Source organism: Engraulis encrasicolus, chromosome 2 (assembly GCF_034702125.1).
Source record: "Engraulis encrasicolus isolate BLACKSEA-1 chromosome 2, IST_EnEncr_1.0, whole genome shotgun sequence".
Taxonomy (NCBI): Eukaryota; Metazoa; Chordata; class Actinopteri; order Clupeiformes; family Engraulidae; genus Engraulis; species Engraulis encrasicolus.
This window is the reverse complement of record NC_085858.1, coordinates 40208028-40235760: the sequence shown is the minus strand read 5'-3', so window position 1 is coordinate 40235760 and position 27733 is coordinate 40208028. Positions and strand designations below refer to the sequence as shown.

Genomic DNA, 27733 nt, shown 5'->3' with positions numbered 1-27733 from the left:
CAGCAGGCATCGGGAGAGCAGCAGATACTAAAGAAAGAGGAAGTGGGTTTCTATCCAGTACTTAAAAGTTTATCTCAATAAATAAATAAAATAGCTGCCTGACTGTGTCCAGCCTTCACCAAACAATTGCCAACCAAATACTAACGCTGTCTTGGAAGTCATGTTGGAGAAAACTACTACAAGAAAAATCAATGAAAGGAAAAGAAAATAATAAAATTAAAAATCCAGAGAGGTTACAAAAGAGAGCACTTATTGCAAGAGATGTCTTCAGATGCTAGTTAACTTACAACACTGTAAAGTGAAAATACTTTATATCAAACAAGAAAACAAACAAATCTACACAAGGCATCAACAACAAAATGTTTTTTTTTTTTTAAACGGAAACAAAAGGCAGTATTATGACAATTATTGTCCTTTTCAAAGATGGAAGATGGTGTTGGACACTCAGAAACTCAGTTCTACATGACTACTGGAATGTCATACGTCTGTACATGAGCACATCAAATACACAGCAGCACCATCAACAGTCAAAGCATGCCACAGAAACACTTAGGCCTACATTTAGCAGAAAACCTGTGCAAACGGTTGACTCACTTGGAAACAAAAGCAAGCCATCTCACTCAAGTCTCTTCAATATCCATGAGGAGAGAGACAGTGTGACGATTGTACCTCTCTCAGCTCAGCTATGCTTTCCTGGTCCCATTGCAGCCAAAGCATCTTCCCGTTCACTGGCCATGGGCATTAAAGAAGAGGTCCGTCTATGGTCTGAGACCCAAGACATGGTAACAATACCACAACAGATAGAAAGTGCCTGTGTAAAGTATGGCAGTTCAATGCCTGTACATCTCATTCAACCCTGACGTGGGGAACCGTATCAGCCTAATATTACCCTAATCCCCACAGCAGGGCCTGAGCTGTGCTTGCTTTTCAGTTCTCTGTGTTCAGTCACACACACACACACACACACACACACACACACACACACACACACACACACACACACACACACACACACACACACACACACACACACACACACACACACACACACACACACACACACACACCTCAGTGGCGTCTACCCGGTGTAGATTCTGCATGATAACATGTCTAAGACAAACACAGTGCTCAGCACTGACTCAGTTGACAAACATCTTTGACTCAACATCCATAGTGGCGATCCCACCGTATTGCTGGTCCCAGGGACTGTAAGGAATAGACCTTACAAGGAGGTCTACATTCTTTTGTACTGTATATATATTATAATCTGTGTAATTTAAAAAAACATATATTTTATTATATATTCCATGACAGAATGTGTGTATATTAAATAAGAAGTGAAATTTCAAGAGCGTACGATGTGGCACAAAAAGCCAGAGAAATGGGAGCACAACTACACGATAGCTAAGATTCAACATCAGGTGTGTCATCATTATTCACCTTTGAAATGGTTTGGTTCCTCTCCACATTGGAGACTTCTTTTTTAAGTTATTATTCTCACAAACAAACTCTCCCTTCATATTATATATCTCCCTTCATGTTATATCTTTTTTGTATTTCATTATTTTTTCCCAGCACTCTGTATAGAGTCCCTGCCTCTCACAGATTGGTCTCGGGGTTGGGTTCACCCCCGTCCGCCTCCTGTCCTCCATCTTCTTTCAGGAAGCGCTCCACCTCCCCTGAGTCCACCATGACACTATCAGGTCGATGTTCCGCCGACGCCATCGGACCCCCGTTGGATTTGGCCGCCCCCTTCTCCTCCTCCTCCATCTCTTCTCTCTTCTCCTCCACCTCCTCTCCCTCCTCCTCCTCCTTCAGTTTACTGAGCTGCTGCATCTCCGTGGCGGCCTCTCCGTTCTCCAGCTTGGCGTCAGGCGGTGCTGAGGCCTTCTTGATGAAGATGAAGTTGCAGATGGCCAGCACCAGGGCCGACAGCACCACCTCGCTGCCCGCCACCAGGAACACGTACTTGTAGTCTTTGGTGGCGTCCAGAATCCACCCTGCGGAAATCAACAACAAAAAAGAATGAAGTAAATAAGATTACGTTTTTCACAGTACAATACACAGTACAATTAAATATTCATCTTGGTTTGAACAAGAAACAAGAGAAGATTTGAGATTTTCCACCTGTTGTCCAATTGTATTGGCAGGTGGGATTGATCACTATTGGTGATGGAGGTAGACTGGAGATTTGTGACTTTCATCATATCCGTCAAATCACAAGAAGTATTATAATAAATTTATAAATATTATTTTCAGAGCTTTTAAGCTCATTTCTAAGAAGCCCTGGATTCCTTTGGTTTCCATTACGTGTCACAACTTTCATTATTGTGCCTGCAAACCTATAACATATACAGTATGATATAACAGACTTGTGATGACACTTCCGATGGACTCTTGTGGTGGCGTGAATGCAGAACCACTATCAAGCAGGAAGTCAGCAAGATAGCCTTATGTGGTCATAACTGTTCACTGTCCAGATAATGTAAACAATTTCATATTTGTAGGCACACAGGGATTAGCCTGATGCATCAGCAGCTCTCTGTCTTTCTCTCTTTCTCTCTCCCTCTCTCTCTCTCTTTCTCTCTCTCTCTCTCTCTTTCTCCTATTCTCTCTCTCTCTTTCTCTCATTCTCTCTCTCTATCTCTCTCTCTCTCTCTCTCTCTCTCTTTCTCTTTCTCTCCCTCTCCCTCTGTCTAACCATCAATCACATCCCCAAACACAGTGGGAATGAAAGCCACGTTTGATCGATGATTAAAGTTAACTACAGTTTGTGTGTTGGTGATAGATAATGGAGGCACAATATAAAATGGATTCACTGTTTCTATGAGCACTAGTGGAGGAAGTCATTAAAAGAAAAGGAAGTTCTGGTTTGAAGTGATGGCGGCACCAGATTGAGTGGGTTAAATGCTCCTTAACGTAATGCCACCACAGACACATGTGCATGATGATAATGAGGTCAGTGCAGTACCAGTGGTGGTGCCACAGATTCAGTAGCCCTTACATAACCCCTGAGGCCCGGGGCAAATGTGCTAGCTCCCACCACCACCACCACCACCAGCCAGCCACCCAGCACACACTCATGCAAACACACACTTACATCTTACATCTTACATCTTACACATGCACTCACTTCACATTTTTCTCCCGACTGTGGTACCTATAGGTTCTAGCCCCCATCTAGCCTACTGTACCATTTTTGGACATAAGCTCATATTACACCTCCCCTTAAGTAATATGATTGAGTTGTACCTTTCTCCTGTACCTCCTGCCGTTCTCTGAGTATGGCAGTGCAGATTTTACCTCTAAGCTTGCAATTGACATTGAGTCCTATGAGACCAGCTGGCGGCTCACTTTGAATGAATGAATGATTTATTTCTCTCTTCACACCGTCATTTTGACTTTCAGTTACATCTCATGAGAAAGTATAATAGAATGGAGAGAAGGGTCCCCGACTTTAGTGAAGGTAAATAAAAGCTGCTGGGGCCCAGTGGTACATAGGCAAATTGGTATTGTAGTAAAGATAAAGAAAAGATAATCAGGCATACAATATGCAAATCAGTTACAACAACCTGCATTAACTTTAACACCCAGCAGGCCTGTAATGCCTGAACACACTTCTTGCACAATTCTTATCTTCAGAGGTAACATCTAGCTCCCTAGCATGCAACCCCCCCCCCCCCCCCCCCCNCACACATGTTTACACATGCACATATTGCGCACGATTGCTCACTGTGTACATGCTGCACCATACCTCCTACCTCCACTGAGCCTCATACACAGTCTTACACATATTTCAAATATACGGTACGCACATGTGCATGCCGCCCACATGCATAGCATTACATGTGCACACAGGACCGATGACAGCTTTTACTGGGCCCAGGAGAAAGTCATCTGAAAAGGCTCTCTTCTCAAAACATACAATCAGGGCTCTAAATGAACACCCGCAAACCAGCCAAATGCTGGTGAAATTGCAGTTTGGTTGGTAGAATACACCAACTTACTAGCCATTTTGTCCCATTAGTGAGTGTTTGTTTGGCTAGTAAGAGCTACTAGCCATTTTGGCTGGTGATGAAAAAAGTTCATTCAGAGCCTTGCATACGATATAATGAAGGCCTATTTCTGGGCCCCTGTCCCTCACTCCCTGCTCAGACTGACCTCTGGAGGGCAGGGCCTCACCAGCACTGCAATAGCCTCTATGAGCAGCACACACATACGCACACGCACACGCACCTTCCTCACCCTCCTCAACACACACATACACACCACCCCCACCCCCTCAACACACACACACACACTAGAGATGCACAGGATCCAAGATCCGGTTCCGGATCCGGCAGGATAATAGGGCTTTTCACAGGATCCGGATCCGGCAGGATCTTAAGCAGTGGATCTGGTATCCAGCAGTTACCTAAAAATCAGGATCTGGTGCATCTCTAGCCTAGGTTTTTCAGTCAGTCTTTCACAACCCCAATTGCTGCATGGAGGGAAAGAACTTTGGAAGCGGCCAGTGCAGGCAATGTGGCAGTAAGCCAATGAGTCTAAAAAGTAGTTTGAGCCAACGTAATAAAAAGGGCCCACGTGTGCGAGTAGGCTATGTGTTTCAACCCTTTCGTAGGATCCGGTATCCGGTTCCGGATCCAGCAGGATCTTAAGCAGTGGATCCGGTATCCGGCAGGATCCTAAAAATCAGGATCCGGTGCATCTCCAACACACACACACACACACACACACACACACACACACACACACACACACACACACACACACACACACACACACACACACACACACACACACACACACACACACACACACACACAAAGTCAAGGATCCCGGAGGTCCGCGGAGTTCACCAAAGAGTGTCCAATCACACTGGGCGTTTCACGTCCGAGCAAGGCCAGGATCCTTCACTTTGAGATACAGCCACACCCCTCAACACAACCAAACACACCCCTCATCACACACACACAGTCCCACTGACTGACCTGCGGAGGGCGGTCCCACCAGCACAGCCATGGCCTCCATGAGCAGCACGAGGCCGATGGCGCTGGAGAACTTCTCGGTGCCCACGATGGTCATGAGCACCTCGAACTGCAGCGCGCCCACCATGCCGTAGGAGATGCCGAAGAAGATGCAGAAGACCACCAGCGTGTTGTAGTCCTTGGACATGGAGCCGATCAGGTCCGTGCAGCCGTTGAAGATCATGGCGAAGGCGAAGAGGTATACGCAGCGCGGCCGCACCCACTTGAGGCCCGCGATCAGGCCGCACGTGGGCCGGGCGAAGATGTCGATCATGCCCAGGATGGTGAGCAGCAGCGCGGCCTTGCCGTCCTCGTACTTCATGTCCTTGGCGTAGCTCACCACGAACACCGGCGGCACGAACAGCCCCAGCACCATGATGGAGGCCGCCACCGCGTAGATGACGAAGCCGCGGTCCTTGAACACCGAGAAGTCCAGCAGCTTGGGCTTGGCTTTGGGTTTCTTCTCCTTCTCGTCCTCCTCCGACGCCGCCCCTCCGTCGCCCTCCTCGATGGCCGGCGGCTTCTTGGGGGCGGTCAGGGGCCTCATGATGGCCCCGCAGGCGCAGCAGTTGAGCAGCAGGCCGCCCAGGATGAGGAAGCCGCCCCTCCAGCCGTACTCGTACTGCAGGAACTGGCCCAGGGGCGACAGGCCGCACAGCGCCACGGGGCTCCCCGCCGCCGCCAGCCCGTTGGCCAGCGGACGCTTCTCGTTGAAGTAGCGGTTCAGCATGATCAGGGACGGCTGGAAGTTCAGGGCCAGCCCCAAACCTGGCAGACAAAGAAAATAACCATCAAGGGCCTACAGTATATCACCTACATACTATACTACGTATTATACTATACTAAATTATTATACTATAATACACTATGTATTGTGGTTCAGCATGATCAGGGATGGCTGGAAGTTCAGGGCCAGCCCCAAACCTGCCAGACAGGAGAAAATAACCATCAAGGGCCTATATCACCTACATACTATACTACGTATTATACTATACTAAATTATTATACTATAATACAATATGTATTGTGGTTTAGCATGATCAGGGACGGCTGGAGGAAGTTCAGGGCCAGCCCCAAACCTGGCAGACAAAGAAAATAACCATCAGGGGCCTATTGTGACTCAAGTATACTAAATCATACTATACTACATTATCAATACTCAATAATAATCAGTATAATAATAAATAAATAATCATAAATAAATAAACTACATATATATAACCTCAGTATAAAGTATGTAAATAACATAATAGTGTGATTTAGCATGATCAGCTGGAAGTTCAGGGCCAGTGCCAAACCTGCCAAACAGGACAATGAAAATCAGGGGCCAAAGTATAGCCCAGTGGGATGGGAGTGTGGGTTGGGAGGGTGAGTGTAACGGAGGCCAACTAGCAGAGTGAGGTGTGGAATGTTAGTAAACCTCCCTCCCGATAGCCTCATACAGTATACAGTGTCGGACAGGTCCTTTCCTGCTGTGACTTCTATACCTGAACCGATGCGTTGACTAGGAGGTGGTGAGTTCGAGACTCGAGGAGGATGGACTACGCGGGAACACCTCAGTTATACTGAGATAGATGTGTGTGATGCTGCACTCACCTGTGACAACCCCGACGCTCAGGTAGATGTGTGTGATGCTGGTGGCGAAGGAGGCCAAGATCATCCCCGAAGAGGCGAACAGCCCCCCCACCATCATGACCGGCCGGCAGCCAAAACGATTCACCATCACACTGCACAGAGGACCTGCTCAGACACACGCACACACACACACACACACACACACACACACACACACACACACACACACACACACACACACACACACACACACACACACACACACACACACACACACACATTACATTGCATTTGTGACTTACAATCGAGGGCATAATCATAGCAGACATCACTAGTAGAAACACACACACACACACACGCTGGCACGCACACCCACGCACACACACACACACACACACACACACACACACAAAAATAAAGAGGTCAGTTACGGTATACTGTATCCATACCAAAAGGGAAAAGTCAATACTGTACCCATTACAGGGCTATACTGATCCCCCTGTCCTACACTTCACATTCAAATGTACAGTCAGGGTGCGATTTGTAGGGGGGGATGGGTGGGATTGTCCCCTCTTCTGGTTTTGATATTGTCACTTTTTCTACATGATTTTAATCATGGATGAATGTAACACCATTGATATTGCTTGAAATCTGAAACAAATCCCCCCTTCTGGTTTTCGGACAAATCGCACCCTGTGTACAGTACATAGCTGTGTGCTGTTGGTGTAATGGTGGTAAAAATCATGGCAAAACCAGTGACTGTGAATAATGTTGGAATGTTTCCTGCCATTGTGTGCATGTTTGGGTTTTCAGCTGCACAGCCATCTTTGTTTGGAAAGGGGTTTGTTTTGATTCTGTTCAGTTTCATGATAGTTTTGTAAGTGTCTTTACTTTGGGAACATTTGGCAGTGGAAAGAAAGAAAGCCAACCAAAATTGCAACATTGCTTTCCTTTTGACAGATAGTATGGGCACCTTGACAAGTGGCACAGAAAGCAGTGTGTTGGAACAATGCCATGCTTGAGGGTGTCCCACCAGTCAGTGGAGAAGGCGAGCAGTGGTCGTTCAACCTTCCACTCACCCGATGCTTTAGAGAATTAGACCCAGTGACCCTGTCACCTGTGACCATTTGAAGCTCCAGTTTTGTAACATAGGGGAACTGTTAGCCCATGGCTGGTGCTAAAGACAAATGTGTGTGCTTAAAGCCCTTCATGCAGAGCCTATGTAAATGACCAATTCTGAATCTGTTACTTAAGACTCTCAGTTGTATCCTTGCAGTTGTGTTGAGAATGTATTGAGATTTTTCAGGGGGCTTTTTCATGATGCCATCTGCACCAAAAGGCTACTCTTGGCCGAGCCATTGCTCAAACTGTAGGGCACTGCACTGTTACATCGGGAACCTGGGTTCGATTCCAGGCCGAGGTCATTTCCCAAACCTCCACCTTCTCTCTCCCACTCATTTCCTGTCCTACCCATCGTCACAACACTATCCTACAAAAGATGAGAAAGCCCCCAAAGTAATATTAAAAAAGGCTAATCTCATTCAGATGGCTTGAGCCTGAGGCCTACCTGTGATGTAGAGCACAGCCAGCAGGATGGAGGAGATCCAGTTGGCTCGATTAACTAACATGAAAATATTACATGGTGCATCTTTAATCCTATAGAAGCGCCAAGGCTTGTTCTACCTGTCCCATTGAACATGTCCAACAGTATGGGGGCCAAAGCCCATGTGTCAAATGCAAATGTGTGTGCCTTAAAGACCCAATAGGCAACTTCAATACATTCTATGTGGACGACATGTGTGTTAGGCCTTCCTATTATTTTTCGGATAGAACAGTGGGAGAGAGACAGAGAATGGAAGATGGAAGGATCAGGAAATGACTCTGGCTTCAATCGAACTCAGGTTGCTGCAGTAGCGTAACGCTCCAGCTAGTCCATTTGAGCCACGGCTGGTTAAAAGGGGACTTTTAATGCAATATAAGAATTGTACTACAGAAGTCTGGGTTTCAGGGCCCCCTTGACTCTTGGGCCCCTGAGCCTGGGTCTGGTAGGCCTGTGCGGCAATTCGTCTCTACATGCACAGCAGTCATGGGTGAGTGGTAAGGAGTGTCAGACTTGTAGTCCAAAGGTTGCTGCTTCGACTCCCGACTCCAGGTTGGTGGGGGGAGTAGTTAACCAGTGCGCTTCCCCATCCTCCTCCATGACTGAGGTACTGTTGTGGAAACAGTTCTTACTTCCTAAATTATCAGACTGTAGACCGGAATCTAAGTTGAAGAGTTTAAGTTTATTTGACTCTCGTAACAGTTACACCGAAATACACGCTGGGGCCCTTTGGCTGAAGTGCTACTCGCAATCCCGCCCCCACAAACCGACCGGTTTTCTCCCTCCTCCTTGTTCTGCAGACAACCCTCCTCAGGCCGCGTTTCCATTTAAATAACCTTCTCTCAACCGGTTTGGGGCTGGCTTCCGGCCAGATAGGCCACAGATTGGAGCATCCCTTCAGCCAATGGGGTTTCCCTCACATAGACCTCCCATTTCCCCAGGCCAGCCCACTGTTCCCTCCCACTCGTCATTACATGATTATCACAGAGACATTCTTTTCCTAAATCCACTATATCACACTAAATATTCAATATGGCTTTATATAAAATAGAAATCTCCTTCAGTACCCTGAGCATGGTATCTACCGTCCTGCCGCACTGCTCCCTTTCGGGCACTACTGGAGGCTGCCCCCTTGTATGGGTGAGGCATACATGCAATTTCGTTGTGTGCAGTGTTCACTTGTCTGCTGTGGAGTGCTGTATCACAATGACAATGGGAGTTGTAGTTTTCCAGTGGGGCTTTCATATCTCTTTCTTGGCTACTAGATATAGCATGTAGGTTGGTCAGTGGAGCACTGGTGAGGAGTGTGTGCTGTGGAGTTTTATGTCACAATGACAATGGGAGTTGGAGGCTTTAAATTAATACATTAAATGAAAATGAGTGTCAGGGCCTTACCTGTGCCGTAGAGCATGGCCAGCAGTATGGAGGAGATCCAGGCTGTGTGTCCATAGCCCACGTGGAACTCCTTCATGAGCTCCTTGAAGAAGACGCTGACGGCCTTGGGGAAGGCGTAGGAGAAGCCGGTGATGACGAAGCAGCCGAACAGCACCACCCAGCCCCAGCCCCCGTCCGGGGCCTTCACCTTGCCACTGCCACCGTCATCCAGTGCCACACCACCCATGATGCTCTGTCTCTGCTGTGGCTGCTACTCGCTCAACCCTGTTGGTGGCACACACAGATATGCACACACACACACACAGATATGCACATATGCATACACACAGACAGAGAGACAGACAGACACGGACAAACACACACACACGTACATGCACGCACACATCCACATACACACACACACACACACACACACACACACACACACACACACACACATACGCACACACACACACACACACACACACACACACACACACACACACACACACACACACACACACACACACACACACACACACACACACACACACACACACACACACACACACACACACAAACAGACACACAAGCAGACATAGAAGGAGAGAAAGACAGACACATCCATAATGATTAGTCCTAAGACAATCAGCAAATGTCACAATTACAAATTGACAGCAGCCTGCAACCACAAAGACACAATAATAAAATGAACCGGGGATGTGCTAATTCCAGATGTACATAGTCAAGGATGCATATGGGCCAGTGGTGGAGCTTTTGGGGGTGGGGTGGGGGGTCAGGGAATTTGCCCCTGGGCCCAGGGCCCTCCCATGTTGCTGGAGGGGGCCCTATTATGACCCTGGCAGGGCGTATCTGTCCCATAACATGATCAACCACAAATGATCAAATCGAGACAAATGAATTGGCCAAGTCTATCTTAGCTCCAGCAGAACCACTACCATGCTGTTCCTGATGACAAAAGCAAAAGACAAGACGTCAGAAAGCGTAACATCTATTCCAGTTTTCCCCTCGTTTGCAAGCTGTAATTACTGTTAGAATGACTCAGATTAGTGTAAATTATTGACCACTCAAGCCGCTATCCGCAGCCGCAGCTATGACCGTAAATCCGTCCGCAAGCTGGGTGTGATTTAACTCTCTTTCGGAGCCAAAAAAGGGCCTCGCCAGTCTCCATCCAGCACATTAACTCCTAAAAGCTGCCTGCCTTTGCCCCGTGGTTAAGAGCTGTAATTTATTTGCCATTGGCTTTGGGGTTTAACAATTTGGTGTGAGTAGGGATGCTCTCCTGTAATGACCGTTGCTCTGCAACCAGCAACCAGGGACCTCGGTCAGAAGGAGTGCTTATTGATCGTGGGGAAGAGGCTGTTTAACTCTGGCTGGCTCTCTCCTCTTACTCTATCCTTTCTTTTCTCGTTCTCTCCTTCTCCATCCCTCTCTTCCTCCATCACTTTCTTTATATTGTATGGCTGCCTGCATGCCTCTCTCTCTCTCTATTTCTCTCTCTCTCTCTCTCTCTCTCTCTCTCTCTCTCTCTCTCTCTCTCTCTCTCTCTCTCTCCATGTTTTCTGTGTATTGGGTACAGAGGTTGGCAGGATCATTTGCATGTGTGTGAATATACACAGCCACATTCCTGTGTGAGGTGACCCCAGTGAGAGACTGATGCCTCCTCCTGAAGAGTCCATACAACACAACCTTGGTCCCAGGGCTGGACTGGGGGGAGAAAAAGGGCCCGGGTATTTTTTGCTTAAAGGGGCCCCTCATAATTAGCGGCACAGAACTGACTCACCGGGTGGGCCCCTGCATCCTCGTGGGCCCCTATTTTCAGAAATGTAAATATATATTTTTCTTTTCATATTACTGAAAATAGGGGCCCACGGCACGGGGGTGCGGGCCCACCGGGAAATGCCGCTATGCCAGATGGGCATTCCAGCCCTGCTGTATCCCCTTGTCCCTCCTCCCCAGAACGCTCCAGTGTACAGAGGTGAAATATCTGGCCTGCGTTTACGGCTAGAATCCTGACAGGTTGCCTTCTTAGGTTGCCAGAGAAGACACCATGGAAACCGTCAAGCACCTACCATTTTTTTCTCTGCATAGACCTCCAATACATGTGGCTGGGAAAGGCTGGTGTTATTCTGGATTAGGATATTAACATTAAATATCTCTACATTAAACTACTACACACAAACTGTTCCATTCATTACATCACAACCAGGGCTATTTTTGGAGTACGCCAAGGCAAGAGGACGGCCTATGAATGTGGGCACCAGCGAGACGAGAGCACAACTGCCTTGGGCACCGAATGTCACAAACTATTGTTTCATTTCATTCAAGGGGAGAAAGATCGTCCTTGTGTATAGATATACTGCATCAGTGGGCAAGATAGTATTTGAATCCATTATGTATTCAGGTAATCACCGGTGTTTTTCAGTGCCAGTACAATTTAGCAAACAATCCACTTCTGTCAAACTCCATCCAAGGACAGGGTGTGGTGTGTCCCTTCTTTGGCGCATCACGTAGGCCACACACTACACGCGCTCACACACGCCACCTCTGGTGCCAACCCCGGGCCGCCCATCTCAAGTTCAGAACAACCCATAATCGCTCGCTTCCTAGACGCGCAAGCTGTTCCAGGTCACGATGCTCTTGTATACCACCCGTATCAATGTTTTCCACACGGACCTGGCTTATTTTGTTTTTATACAACGTCCCCATTCAGAAACTATGCTAATATTGGCGCATAAAAGGGTAAGTCGTCAGTGTGTTAAAGTTAAAACATCATAACTGTCATCGATCAAACTGTCGCTCAGTTAACACTTGTGCGCTTGTCATAGTAGGCGTGTTGCATAGTTTTTGCCCTGCCATTCATTTCCAGATATCGAAGGAATTTCACTTTGAACCGCACAGTCAGTGTGAAATGTAAACCTGAGCGATAACAAAGAGGAGATAAGAGGAGATAAATTTAGGAGGCGAATGATGCGCTGCATTATCGCGCTCGAGTGCGCCGTACCACGGGTTGTTGAGACAAGCTGCCCACTGGCACCTAGCAACGCAGATGTTGAGCTACAGAATGGCGCTCTGGTCAGATCTGGTTACCTCGTTTCTGAACTCCTAAGATAAGATGGAACAGATGTAGATGAGATTCTTTCGTGGAGAGCAGCTGGCACGATGCGTGCCATGGACCAGGAGGTGTCGCCTGGATACGGCGGATAGCCCTTGAGTATCACGACCATAAACGCCATGATCAAAGTTATACAACGGAACTATAGTATTTTCCTCACGTAATCAGCCGCATCACTAAGAAGTGTCCTCACACCATAGACTTATATGATAACAAGCACTCTCTATATGGTCACGCGCTACGATGGAGACCTGCCATTTGTATAGATGAAGAATGGCCCTGTAGTACGAAATCTAGACTGAAACGTGACAAAGTGGCAGATGTGAGAGGCTATTTAGCTACGACAGACACATTTTGCGCATGGGAAGTTAGTGACCCCCTTTCAATTCTGTTATTACGAGACAATTACACGCAGATATTTTTTGTCTAGCTCCATTCTGAAATTGGCCTGGAAGGCTTTGGCCATCTGAAGGCACCAACCTGTTACCCAAGGAGATGCTCGAAGACGTGCTCTGACGCGCAACTCAATTAGACATTGGCACTATAGGCTACACAGCTTGTAGCCTCCACACTGGACTCTCATTAACAGAAATATTGTTAGCCTACACAATGTGTGAAATGTGTGAAAATGGAAAATGGGAGACATAATGAATACAGCACATGATGATCGAATTTCAAATATGAGAGTGAACAGGATTCCTATTACATGTTATATACTATGGCACGTGGTAAGAGGCAGTACTGAGTGTCAAAAAAAGAAAGAGGCTAAAATCTCGCATTTGCTACAGTTTCCCCCCAAACATAATTTTAGTAATTACCTAAACATCTAGATAATGTGGGCTAATTATCCCCCCTTATCCCAAGAATTTAAGTAGCTTCTTACCTGGTGTGATGTCCTAGTATGGAACTGCAGCTGTTATCAAGTCCTCCCCTTAAGTTCCAATTTGCACCATTGAATCACGTTTATTTCAGCACGTATGACAATATAAACGTCAGTGAGAAAACCCCTCCTCAGCCCACAGACAATACGGCCTGGGTCCTAGAGACTGCCGCTGACTGCCTTTTCCGCGCTCAGTTTCCTGTGACTCAGTGTGACCAAAAATGACGTTGGCGCTTCCTGCTATACGGTTCCATGGCGATGCTCCTGTGCGCACGTACCGACCTGTACCCCCAGAGTGACTGAAGGATGAAAGTAGAAGGCATCCCGCTTTTCTGTTGCTTCTGTCTGAAATGTGCATTCATCCTGTTATTGGCATAGCGCCTTATAAAGACGCGCCTTCCAGTAATATTTTTGGATGGTAACTTTGATCGAGCATGGTTTATTCATTTGACAAAAGCCCAGAAGGCATGTCAGAGCCCTCTTAAACAAAGATGTGTTTCAGGGCTCTTCTCTTTCACACATTTCACTAATGTTGTGTAAGCTAGCCAGTCAGAACATGTTGGACCTGAGAGCCATAAGATTTCATCATTCACCTGTGCTCTCATGGGGTGGTGATGTGTGATGAAGAATGGTCTATATTTTCCATATGATATGCCATGCTCAGTGGTCAGCGTTGCCAAGCGACAAGGGTATAAAAATAAGCTCCATCATCATCATCATCATCATCATCATCATCATCATCATCATCATCATCATCCTCATTCAGAAGAATCACTATAACACAGTTATGTGTCCTAGCAGCAATATGGTACTGTACAGACAGACACAACTATGGAAACCAGGAGCCCGGTCGGTTTCCTATGTAATCTCTGGTGTATTTATATGCACATATCCTCATTCAATATGATTCCTTGAAAAAATCACAGTAAATGAATTGGTAAAATATTAAAAGTCCTCCCCCTGATTATTACACTTTATGCTTATTATACCATATAGTGCTGCTGGGGGTCTTGAGTCGCACACTGTAGGCTACTGTATAGTATATGCCATGCCTGCCCGCAGTGCCACCGACTGTTTCCATTTTAGCCCCCATGTTACAGCATGTTCTCTATCTGAGTGCATCTAGCCTGGGACCTATAAATCCAGCCCAAGGGCATCATGGGTATTGATCCCGGCTGCCATTCATCAAACTTGTTTAATGATGCTGCATGGGCGCATAGTGTAACCCACTTTCTGCCAGGTCCAAGTACGCCATAGGCTGAGTACGTTCTTACACGCACACACACGCGCATACACGTAAATACACACACACACACACACACACACACACACACACACACACACACACACACACACACACACACGCACGCACGCACGCACGCACACACACACACACACACACACACACACACACACACACACACACACACACACACACACACACACACACACACACACACACACACAGGGCTGTAAAATAACAACAGCCAACCAGCCAAATGCTGATGAAATTTTAGTTTGGTTGGTAGAAATAAGTTACGTGCCACTTTGACCCATTCGTGAGTGTGCGTTTGGATAGTAAGATTGACATCTATAAGCCATTTGGCAAGTTCATTTAGAGCCCTGCACACACACACACACACACACACACACACACACACACACACACATACACACACACACACACACACACACACACACACACACACACACACACACAACACACACACACACACACACACACACACACACACACACACACACACACACACACACAGAGTCATATACACTCAGTCATCCTCCAGTCTGGCCATGTTGTCCATTGATCACTACCCAAGATGTTGTCTGGGTCTGTGCAGAACAAATCAGGGCTAGATATTTTTCATATGGCTCACCCTATATGTCTCAGGGTGCAACGCTATAGTATCTGCTGTATAAAACCCTTGACTGTTTGATTTAATATAAATCTGGCAGGGTCCAGTGCAATACCAGCTGATAAACAATCCCAATTTATTGCAAGCTACAAAATGACGGAACATTAAATGTTGAAATTGAAGTAGTTAAAGTGTAATTACATACAGTCCCCTCAGGCACATTTACAAGCCTGGGTTGACCTTCCCGCATATTCATTCATTGCGCATGTCTGGTTTCAACACTACAGGAAACGTTTTAAATAGACGCAATTACAGTGTATTTACAGATGCCCTCGTGTTGTACCAACAGACTCTTACACAGTTACAAAACCTGGCTGGGCGGACTAAACTGAAACAGCATGATGCAATGATGGTAAGTCATGGAAACCGGAGGAAATGGTGTCAAGTTGGAGTGAGCCAGCAGTGTGTCAGCAGTCTTATTCCGCCCCTGAGCAGTTAGGACCAGCTCTCATGTGTGTTGTTTGCATAAGAAACAGATAATGCCAACCTGCGTGGCACAGGCTTGTGGGTTACACAGTTTTTTTGTTCTTCGGTCTTCATAAAAAACAAAAAAAACTTGACATTGTATGCCTGCTTTGATATCTGAACGTAGCAATACATTAGTATAGTTTCACCCCATTTCTTTTCAAGGTCTGTGTGTGTGTGTGTGTGTGTGTGTGTGTGTGTGTGTGTGTGTGTGTGTGTGTGTGTGTGTGTGTGTGTGTGTGTGTGTGTGTGTGTGTGTGTGTGTGTGTGTGTGTGTGTGTGTGTGTGTGTGTGTGTTTGTGTGTATGGAGCTGGAGCGGGAGCTGTCAATTCTTTGCTCATTGCAGGCTTCACAGGCTATCATTTTGGGAAGCCAATGCGCTGGAGTGTGGACTATGAATGAACACGTTATTCAAATGACCGGTTATGTTACCGGTACACCTACTCAAATAAAACATTTGCTATTGTGCCATATGTACGTATTGTCCCATAGATAAACCATAAAAAGAAAATAATGAACAGACTTTTTTAAAACCCAAACTCCAAACTCCCCCCAAAAAATTTCGGCAGTCACTCACTGAGCAGCCAACTGCACCTCGAATCTGCAATTTACAGTCAGATCCGTGGTCATCTGGCCCGCCGATGATTACGATGAAAAAATGTGGTGGCCCTCCTTATCATGAAAGTTGCCCATCCCTGTACTATACTGTAGGCCCATATTAATTCATCCACATAGTCTGCCTCTCTACATTCTTCAACTCAGTCTATTACAGCCCATCAGGTTTAGGCAGGGAAGCCGACAGAGGTGGTGAGGTGGGGATAGATGACAAAGGGGTCAGTACCGTATTGTGTGTATTGGGTGGCGTGGGGGGCCCTTTGTCCCAGGCCTGGCCGTTGTTGTCAGCAGCCTTGAGTTCAGGACTCACTGAGCTATAATCTGTAATAGAGGTCTCATGCACACAGCGCTATAGGTCTAGTGGTGGTTTGAATGGGCACATTCATATGAGACTGGGGGCCCCCTGGGAGGCTAGTTGGGGAGGGTGGGGTGGGGTATGGTATGTGGGGGTGGTGATGGGGGTGTGGGTGGTGTTGGTACCCAGGCCAAAATTAACAGCTTGTTGTCTCAATGAATCAAGAGCATGGGAGGACACTCACTTGGCCTCTCTCCAGCCATCGTTTGGGGAAATTAAGTAGGTTTTATTGTCAATTTCTTTACATGCACTGGTCATACAAAGAATTTGAAATTACATTTCTTGCTTTCCCATACAGACATAGACTAATCTAGGTAAGGACATAGACAGTATAGACATAGACAGTACTTATACATGGACTTAAGACAGTATGGACATAGACAGTGCTCATACAGACATTTAAAGTGCAAGACTGGACAACAGAAGACTTGTAGAGGACATACATTAAGAGGTATTTGTTGTGCTTTTGTGCTTTTCCTAAAAAAAGTCCTTTATAGCGTTCTGACATGGTAATAGTAGCATTTTGAAGAAAAATAAATATTAAAAAGGTCTGTCAAGTACACCAGCAGCAGTGTGTGTGTGTGTGTGTGTGTGTGTGTGTGTGTGTGTGTGTGTGTGTGTGTGTGTGTGTATGTGTGTGTATGTGTTTAGTGCAGGTAGAAGGTGCGGTGTGCGTCTTGTGTGTGTGTTCGTGTGTCTGTGTGTGTGTGTGTGTGTGTGTGTGTGTGTGTGTCAGTGTGTGTATGTTTGGGTTTAGTGCAGAAAGTGCAGTGTGCTTGTCATTTTGTAGCTTGCAATAAATTGGGATTGTTTATCATCTGGTATTGCACTGGACCCTGCCAGATTTATATTAAATCAAACAGTCAAGGGTTTTATACAGCAGATACTATAGCGTTGCACCCTGAGACATATAGGGTGAGCCATATGAAAAATATCTAGCCCTGATTTGTTCTGCACAGACCCAGACAACATCTTGGGTAGTGATCAATGGACAACATGGCCAGACTGGAGGATGACTGAGTGTATATGACTCTGTGTGTGTGTGTGTGTGTGTGTGTGTGTGTGTGTGTGTGTGTGTGTGTGTGTGTGTGTGTGTGTGTGTGTGTGTGTGTGTGTGTGTGTGTGTGTGTGTGTGTGTGTGTGTGTGTGTGTGTGTGTGTGTGCATGTTTTGAGTTAGTGCAGGTTGAAAGTTCAGTCACAAGTATAGTAGTGCAGGTGGAATGTTCAGTCGCAGATATGGTGGTGGGGGATGGAGGGGGGGGGTTGTCAGTGGCCTTGCTGGCTAGAGGCTGACAGTGGAGGGAGAGTGGGTTGAGTGTTCAGCATCTTGATCGCTTGGTGCATTGTGCTGCTCGCCAGCCTGGTGGTACGGGAACGGAGGCGCCTGTACGTCACCAAACAAGGGTGTTCGGTGGATATTTGGTGTGTTTGCATGTTAATTCTCCTCTTAAGCTTTTTTGAGTTTTTTTTGTTATGTTTTCTACTGGATATTGTTGGATAGGCCTATAGATTTTTTGCTTTTATTTCTGATTTGCAGTTGTTGTTCTTTTGGCCTCAGTTCTGTGTGTACAGTAGGCCTACCTGTTGATCTTAGCCACTGTGTACTTACTGACTTCTTTCATTTCCTATTTTAGTGCAAACCTTCTTTGCCACAGAGAGGTTCCTGTGATTCCACACCCACACACCTCTTCATCTCCCCCTGGTGTTTATGTATGGATATGGACCCAAGGCATTTCTATTGGATAACAAAGTGTAAACGTAATCTTACATTCGACCGTATTCGACCAATGAGGAGAAACCCGGAAAAGTGTCTTTATGTAGTTTGACAGGGGAGCCGAAAGTCTGATTGCACTGTGTGTGCCTTTATATTCGACTGTTTCGGTAGCTGTGCTGCAAGTATTATGGAGGACCCGACTCCGAGGAAAAAGAAAAGAGATACAGGCTTAGAGGTCGGCAATGACAAGCCGCCCAAAACGAGTTTAAGGTAATTGTACAGTCGACGCTTTCCTTTCTATAATCGGGCTTTCCTTCCTTTCTTTCAGCTCGGCCAAGATCAATGCAATCAATGCATTGTCATTCTGCACAAGACGGTGCATTTACCCACAAGTCCTCTGATAAAGTTGAACGTTACACATTTGTTAGAACTAATGGTGAAACTTTGATCTCGATTCTTGACACATATTTGCTATTTTGCACTCTCAAGTTCAGAATCGTGCCTGGATGAACCTGTCGACCTACGAAGTGTGCAGCATGAAATTATCAAATATGGATCCGGATCTTTGCCAGGTAGGCCTACACAATGAAGTTGTACTTCTGTGATATTCGTTGCTATTGTCATTGCCAGATATCATACCAATATAGAACACGTCGGTGGCAAATATGGTGTTGATTTCCACGTAGGAGGAAGTCTGACGGCCTTTGGTGGCCCCCCTCACATCCTGCTTTCTTACCAGTCTGCAGTGCTTTGAGGATTTGCCCAAAGTGCTGATTTTTCACATTCCTGCAAGATCACTAGTGTTGTCCTTTCACCTCTTCTGTTGACATATGACCCCCTCTGCTTTGACTTGACCAGCTGATCTTGTGATGTGAACTGTCTTTCACTGGGATACCCCTCCATATCTTCCCCTGTCTCTTTCTCTCATCTCAGCTAATCACTATGACGCAGACACTACAGAGCCTCTCAGCTGTGGACTGAAGAACTTGAAGGAGCTTCTGGAATGGAAGCTGAGTGAGGCCAATCCTTTTAATGTTGCCTCCGTGCCCCGCGCCAGCAGGCAACCCTACTACGCCAGCAGCCAGCCCCGCACGCTGGTGTGCCACGACATGATGGGGGGCTACCTGGATGACAGGTATGTATGCAACTTGCATGCAAGGACCAAAGAAAGTGACAATCACACATCGTTTTGTGCCTAGTCGTTCCTGCTGACACTTTGTGTGTACATGTTCGTGCTTTCAAGTTGTAATAACAGCGTTATAACCTGGATATCTACTCTGATGTTTGTGCTACGATGCATTGCACAGCCCTGTAGTCAATTGTAAATGTGAAGGACCTTATTAAACTCAAACTTGTGAGGCAATATGGTCTAAAAGAAATCTGATGAGTGCTTCTTTATTAATTTATATATCAAGTTTGAGTTTATTCATCGACATTGTTGAACACCTAGTGCAGTGCACTAGAAGGTGTTGAGCGCGCTTCCTGACCTTTCTAAGTATCTTATTAAAACATATTTCATAAACCCACCACACATACTGTAATGTTTACCAGACGATCTAATGCATTAGAGCCAATGCAGATGCGGGTCTGCAAACATACTGTATATACTGTAGGCTTGTTTGTTTCCTTTCTCTCAGCCCTTGGTGTCCCGGACTGGAGGTCACCGTGTCTCATGTTTACAAATGTGCTTCCCTCTGCTCTGAGGTTCATTCAGGGTATGGAAGTGGAGACTCCGTACGCCTTCTACCACTGGAGCCTCATCGACATCTTCAACTACTTCAGCCACCAGATGGTCACCATACCCCCAGCCGGCTGGACCAACGTGGCCCACAAGCACGGAGTACTGTCTGTTGGTCAGTCTGGAGTGATTATTTATTTATTTAAGTATTTTTTGGGGGGCTTTACAAGCCTTTATTGTTTTTTCTCAGACAGGACAGTGAAGTAAAGACAGGAAGCGAGTTGGGAGAGAGAGATGGGGAGGGGTCGGCAAATGACCCAGGCCGGGAATCGAACCTGGGTTGGCCGCATGGCAGACGAGTGCCCCACCGGTTGGCCACGGCCGGGCCCTGGAGTGTGCTTCCTATATGTACTATAATACAGTATACACAGTATATCTAGGGGCTTTATGCCCTTATTTGACTGGACAATGCGAGATGTTGACAGGAAGTGAGTTGGGGAGAGAGAGATGGGGGAGGATCGGGAAATGACCTCGGGCTAGAATCAAACCCGGGTCCACAGTGTAGCAATACGGTGCCTTAGCTGTTTGAGCCATGACCAAGGCCCAGTCTGTGGTGTGTAACATGTATTATTACATCGTACCACTACAGAACATTATTTCTTTTCTCTGAAATGTAAGACTACAGCTACCTGCTAAGGTAGCCGATGAAGGCCCCTTGTGTGTATTCATCAAGTCTACTCACGTCCTCATTTGTTTATATTCACGAGGAAACCCCCAAGAGAACATGAGATGAATCTCCAGAAATACATTTATTGTATGGAAAATGGACTTTGCTTCCACAAGATTGTGCAGATTGCAGCTGTTTCTCAGAGGAAAACATTACATGAAATATGACATCTGATGCTGAACTGAAACAGGATTTGACTAAAGCAAGAATTGAACCTTGCTGAAATGTGTTATACTCATACATAGAGCTTGAAATGACAAAGCATTCATTTTGAATCTGTTATCTTGCTCTTTGAGGTCTTACAAGGATAGGATGTTTTTTTCTTCCATATAGACTTATAAGTAATGGCACAGTGCAAGAATACTTGGACCTCCACTAGGGCTGCACAATTAATCGAAAAATAATCAAAATCGTGATAAAAGAGTGAAATCGAACTCATGATTTTAATCGTGATTTAATCGTGGCAATAGTGACCTATTTTTGAGAGCGTCCTTGAAGCCAGAACATACTGACAGGCTGGTGTTTCTGGCCAGAAATCTAAACCTAAGTTTCATGCTATTGCCTTTACATAATTATTACAATTCATTTTATTTTGCTCATCCCGTATATAATTCATTCTTGGTTATATTTCATGTTATAATTAAAAAAAAAAAATCAGCAAAAATCAATAATCGTGGTTAATAATCGTGATTATGATTTTGACCCAAATAATCGTGATTATGATTTTTTCCATAATCGTGCAGCCCTAACCTCCACCATTAACTGCTATAAACAGCATACAGTAATTTAGTGTTTTTCCCCCTGTGGGATGACTGTTGGCAAGAGCAAGTGATTGAGGCTGCCACATAATGCTGTGGAAAGTTTACATGTGGATGCATTCTGTCTGGCCAACTGCCCAGCTTGTTCATGTTTTCGAACCCTTGTGTATATGAAGTCTCTGAGTTGTTGACATGGCTGCGTTTTCACCTCAAATGACATGAAAGCAATGCTGCCAAACATTTAAGTGCAAACACACTCACCAAGGGTTTTGTTGATGGAGATGTCTACACTGACATCTACTGGCTGCTAAGGCTAACTTCAAGCTCACTGTATGTTTACTAGCTGTGCAGTGCTTGCAGGGCCACCAACGGCTTTGTCCAGGCTCAGGACAAAGTCGTTTTGGGTGTGCACATCCAAAGTCACTTGTTGCAGGTGCTAGACAATAGTGTCAGACAGTTTAAGAAGGTAGGTCTGCACACTGCGGAATAAGTAAATAAAGTTTATTAAATTAAAACAGCAACGTTTCGATAACCCTGGATCTTCGTCAGGCTAGAATATGGCTAGGACAAAGACAGGCACAGGACAAAGTCATCTGAAAGGCACCCCCACTCAATATACTGTATATAGAATGTAATGAGGACCCAGTTCTGATCCTTGCATGTTTTTTTTGGGGTTTAGACGTCAGGTGGTGCGACGGCATCTAATGCCCAGAAATTAATTAGTAATTGCTTGGTGGTTGATATTCTGCAATGAATATGCTCCTTAGATAGTCCACTAAAAACAAACAAACAAAACAAATCCATACAATAGTGCCACTGGCTGTTATTGCGCTGCCCTTGCAGGCGCTACTACTGAAATGTTACTGACCCCTATAGTACATAGTGGCATAGTACGTTTCTGTAGGTGTCTAATTCCAAGTTAAGGGTTTAGACCAGGGATGGTGAACGTATGTCTCGAGGGCCATTTGCGGCCGAAATAATTTCAATGTTATGCATCTTCACATGAAATATGACATGTTTTGCAAAGGAATCTTAGAAATTACATTTACATTACAATGAGGTTATATTCAGGGGACCTTGAGAAGGTGGGGTCTGTTTTTAAGGTGACTACCTTCACTATAAGCCTAAAGTGCAGGGGGAAATCCTGATATGTGTTCATAATACGGCCCCCGGAGGACTTTTCCGGACCTTGGAGGAATTTGAAGTGGCCCCGCGAATAAAAAAGGTTCCCCACCCCTGGTCTAGACACTAGACTCATAGTTTCTCCTTCTTTCCCTTTAGGGACCTTCATCACTGAGTGGACGGATGGTGGTCAGATGTGTGAGAAGTTTCTGGCGGACGAGGAGTCGTACCGGGCCGTGGCTGACAAGCTAGTGCAGATCTCACACTACTACGGCTTCGACGGCTGGCTCGTCAACATAGAGAATGTTCTCAGTGTAAGCAAGCATGTGCCGCATGACGAGTGGCCAGATGGCAACACACCATCCTAGCAATAGCAATCTCATTGGCTTGGGAAGTGTTACATGGAGGTGATGTTTGTGTGTATTTTTAAGAAACATAATTGACTGCAGGGATCTTTCCAACAAAGTTAGTCATACTCCTTTTACAGTTAATGCATTTAAGTGTTGGCATATACAGTGCCGTGCGTATGTTTTTGCACCCCTGCTGATTTTTTACTTGTTTGCACATTTGGCACACTTGGGATGAACCAAGCATAAAATAGAATGCAGTGTTTCAGTGATTATTTCATTTGTTAAGAGAATAATGCCATAAAACCTAGAAATATTGTACAAAGAAATCCTACATAGTGATGCCATTTGTTTAATCTGACTCGGTCCTTGTCCTTTCCCAGGCCAATGCGGTGTCGAACATGGTTCTGTTCTTGCGCTACCTGACGGACCAGATACACGAGCGGGTTCCTGGCAGTGTGATCATCTGGTACGACAGCGTTCTGCAGGACGGTACCCTCAAGTGGCAAAATGAGCTCAACCTTTATAACAGGTAAGTGAGGGTGTTATTATGGTTGTGAAAGTGTGAAAAATATGGCCATACAACCTCAACGTAGCCATTCCACCAGCGGAACGCCGTAATAGTCACTGAAAGAGCGCTTTTTTCCCCTAAGTTTTACAGTTGCTCATTGTGTTTCAAAAGCTTTGTCAGGTCACGTGGACCGCCATAACCGTGGATGCTCTACACTGTACAATAGGCTACTCATTAACTGGAGACTAGTAGCCAGTCAATACATAACTGAAAGACATATGGCATCGTACATTGACACATTTATTGCAAGTGATATCAGATCGCAGTGTTCAGAAATGTTATTCATGATACAGCATGTCGTTTTGTTATGTCCACCTACTCACACACGCACAGATACACGCACAGACAAACGCACAGACACACGCACAGACACACGCACAGACACACGCACAGACACACGCACAGACACACGCACACACACACACACGCACAGACACACGCACAGACACACGCACAGACACACGCACAGACACACGCACACACACACACACAGTACAGTCCTTATCTGAATCCTGCTCCCTAATTCCTCCTCTGCTTCGTCCTGGCCTGCAGGGTGTTCTTTGATGTCTGTGATGGCTTCTTCACCAACTACAACTGGAACGAGAGCCACCTGCAGAACATGAAGGCCCTGTCCTTCATTCAGGAAAGGCAGGTTGATGTCTTCGTGGGGGTTGACGTCTTTGCACGAAGCGATGTCGTGGGGGGCAAGTTTGACACCAATAGGGTAAGCAAAGACTAGTGCTTTTGTACTACTCAGCCAAAAGAATAGTAGAATTGTTCTAAGGATGATGCTATTGATTTTGAAAATGCCTGAAGTATTTTATTTGTAATAAATAATACAGCTTGACGGGTTGTGGAATAAGTGTTTTGACATATAGATGAGGCTCACATAGGGTCAGGCTAGTTTATAGCCAGGGAGACATGTGATGCCTGACAAAATGTCCCGGACTCAGGGAGAGAGGGTACCCAGAATTGGTTCTGGCCCTAGTGACTGAAAGCCCTTTTTGCTCAGACATGAACTGTGGATGTTTCCACTTCTGAGGAAAGAGCATACATTTATTTGTGCAGACTAAGACATAGTTCAGGGATGTCAAACTCAGGCCCGGGGGGCAAATTTGGCCCGCGGAGCCATTTTATTTGGCCCGTAAGATGTGTATTACAGTCGTCCCACATACACCATTAATGTACAGCATAACGACTTCAACATGAAATTTGCTGTGTCACAGGATGTGCAGACACATTTTAACTTACAAATATGATGGGAAAGAGTGTATGTGAAATTGTATGTGAAATGCATGCACTAATTTAGTCAATTAAAAAATATATATTGTTGAGTTCGGCCCGCGACTTCGTACCAGATTTTGATTTTGGCCCTCGGTCAATTTGAGTTTGACACCCCTGACATAGTTGGTGTGATCGTGTTCTGTTGTTCTAGGGTTATATGTAACGGTAATTTTAAAGGTAATATTTTTTTTACATCTAGTGGATCTGAACTTCTAAGCTAGTTCATAAACCTTGGAAAGCTAAATGTCCCTTTTCTTTCTTATCTTCAACAGTCCCTGGACCTTCTTCGTAAGCATGGCTTTTCTGCAGCCCTCTTTGCCCCTGGATGGGTGTACGAGTGCAACGACAAGAAAGAGTTCCGCAGCAACCAGGACAAGTAAGCGAGCCCCAACGTGAACTGACTTTATAAATAAGGGGTGTTATTTTGGAGGGAGATGGTGTGTGTAAACACCCATCTGTCTTGCTGTGGATGTATACTCCCAAGAGCCAGCTGATGTTTAGACTGGAGGCATCAATAATCACCATGGTAACACAACAGAGCCTCAGCTGTTGTTGACCAATTAGAAAGGTTCTAGTGGTGCGGAGACCCTAAATGACTGAGGCTGGAGCATGTGAGACCACACACTCTGACCACATCAGGGAGATGAGAGCATCTCACATCACAGCAGGGTTCCTTAGCTACTTTCATCTGAACAGCAGCGGCATCAAAGTTCAGTAGCCAGCGCATCAATTTTAGGACACTGATTTCCTGTTGAAAAAAATAACAGCAGCACCATTACTAGCAGCTGTCTTTCTTCTGAGCTGTTCAGTCTTTCCTTATATAGCCGCTTGGTCTACCACAGACCAGTTGGGATGTGATCATGTGGTTATGGCCCATTACAATAAATATCAAGATGATGGAAACACATTAATTCCATTACTACTGCTTATGATAGTGGCTTGCATTAGCTGTATATAATGTTTTTAACCCAGCCATGGTTACAGAGGATGCTCAGGAACTCAGCAACGGTGTTGTATTCTGTTGCCTTAACAGACTGAAGTGCTGGTGTGTGTGTGTGCGCGTGTGTGTGCGTGTGCTTATGCGTGTGTGTGTGCTTATGCGTGTGCGTGTGCGTGTGTGTGTGCGTGTGTGTGTGTGTGTGTGTGGTGTGATTTGGGTGTGTGCGTGTGTGTGTGTGTGTGTGTGTGTGTGCGTGCGTGTGTGTGTGTGCGCGTGTGTGTGCGTGTGCTTATGCGTGTGTGTGTGCTTATGCGTGTGCGTGTGTGTGTGCGTGTGAGTGATTGGCCTGTCACCTTAACATATACTATGCGACACATGATACAATACGATTATACTTTATTGTCAGTTTGCACTGAAATTCATTCATATTCATTAATTCATTAATTCATATCTCTGTGTGGTGTCAGGTTCTGGGGCTTGCTTAGGGACCACCTCCACTTCCACCGGCCCTCCTCCCTCCTCCCCTTGGTCTCCTCCTTCTGCCAGGGCTTTGGGAATCGCTTCTATAAGGATGGACAGGTATGCAGCACATCACGCTACTTCAGGGTGGGCAGTTACTGTATTTTACACCAAGTGCCACATTGGGTGAAGTATATTGACAGAAGGGCCAGATGTCGCTGCCAATTTCCCCCGTGTCAATAATAAGAAATAGAGTACAGTGACACAACTTTGCCATTCCAGCACATTATATGAAAATGCGGTTACATGTACTTGGTTAACTTAAAGATCACAAGACCCCTGTTTTAGATATAGCCATTTTAAGAATGTTGAGTGACCATATGAATTTGTATGTCTTGTAAAAGCTCTGCGGGCCACATTAAATGGCTTAGCGGGCCGCATGCGGCCCCCAAGCCTTAGTTTGCCCACCTCTGCGCTACTGTCATATCACAACGGCAAGCGACAGTTATTGGCTGTGTTTACATGGGACATGTAATTACGAATTTACACATGTTAATTCCTAATGAAGCTTAATTCCGCTTTGAAAACGTCATGCAAAGACTTCACAATTCGGAATTAAATAAAAGATTAAAGGGAACTCAATGGAACTATTTCATTCTGAATTGTTAATTCATAACTGGGGATGATGTGACAAAACATCTGTTAGCATCAACTAGTTGAAACATGGGCTGCATCAATGAGTGCGTTTACATGAAGTTCAGTATCCCGAATATGATTGGGATATTAAGTATCCCGAATTAGCGTACGAGCATATAAACACCTTTTCCCGACTTCCCATATTCAGGATACTGAGAAATCGGGATATGCTAGGTGGAGTATTCCGTCAAAAGTCGTGTATGTAAACACCTTATCCTGAATACAGGGGCTTCCCATAGAACGCTGTTTCTGGTATCCAAGCTACACGCATTTGAAGAGAATTCTATAACGGCCAAGAATGTAGACTGGGATATATCACTCTGTGCTCATACCAACACATTATCCAGAATATGATCATAACCGGGATATGCCTCATATTCGGGATACTGAACTGCATATAAACACACTCATTATTACTCTTTGAATAGAATACCATGCATGCTCTTGTGGTATGTTGTTATTGTTATGGGACTA

At 45.6% G+C, this 27733-nt stretch overlaps 2 protein-coding genes across 3 annotated transcripts in view; one reads left to right on the top strand and one right to left on the bottom strand.

Moving 5' to 3' along the window:
* Positions 1-1004: 1004 nt before the first annotated feature.
* On the bottom strand, positions 1005-13655 carry slc16a3a (solute carrier family 16 member 3a). 2 transcript variants are annotated; one of them, XM_063188576.1, is made up of 5 exons: positions 13596-13655; positions 9598-9861; positions 6624-6767; positions 4992-5795; positions 1005-2000 (listed from the first exon to the last, which is right to left on the bottom strand). In XM_063188576.1, exons 2-5 carry the CDS (start codon positions 9821-9823, stop codon positions 1600-1602), a joined length of 1575 nt encoding a protein of 524 aa, XP_063044646.1. In that variant the 5' UTR covers positions 9824-9861; positions 13596-13655; the 3' UTR covers positions 1005-1599. The 2 variants fall into 2 exon arrangements, with proteins under 2 accessions (XP_063044646.1, XP_063044654.1); XM_063188584.1 differs by lacking the exon at positions 13596-13655 and having other exon boundaries at positions 9598-10012.
* Positions 13656-18676: 5021 nt separating this feature from the next.
* The window catches only part of engase (endo-beta-N-acetylglucosaminidase), a 21202-nt gene continuing 12145 nt past the window's right edge, over positions 18677-27733 (top strand). The window contains exons 1-9 of the mRNA XM_063188563.1: positions 18677-18947; positions 19167-19249; positions 19611-19812; positions 20382-20530; positions 23122-23276; positions 23693-23841; positions 24433-24604; positions 25437-25540; positions 26572-26683. Of these exons, the coding sequence (XP_063044633.1) occupies positions 18865-18947; positions 19167-19249; positions 19611-19812; positions 20382-20530; positions 23122-23276; positions 23693-23841; positions 24433-24604; positions 25437-25540; positions 26572-26683 (1209 nt within the window). The 5' untranslated portion in view covers positions 18677-18864. The remainder of the gene's footprint in view (positions 18948-19166; positions 19250-19610; positions 19813-20381; positions 20531-23121; positions 23277-23692; positions 23842-24432; positions 24605-25436; positions 25541-26571; positions 26684-27733) is intronic.

What these genes read in the sequence shown, in the direction of transcription:
- slc16a3a (XM_063188576.1), bottom strand. Translation starts at nt 9,823, where the DNA reads ATGGGTGGTGTGGCACTGGATGACGGTGGCAGTGGCAAGGTGAAGGCC. An exon ending in GAGCGTCGGGGTTGTCACAG is followed by an intron (nt 5,796 to 6,623) that starts GTGAGTGCAGCA and finishes TTTGTCTGCCAG; the next exon opens with GTTTGGGGCTGGCCCTGAAC. An exon ending in GGTGGGACCGCCCTCCGCAG is followed by an intron (nt 2,001 to 4,991) that starts GTCAGTCAGTGG and finishes TGATTTCCGCAG; the next exon opens with GGTGGATTCTGGACGCCACC.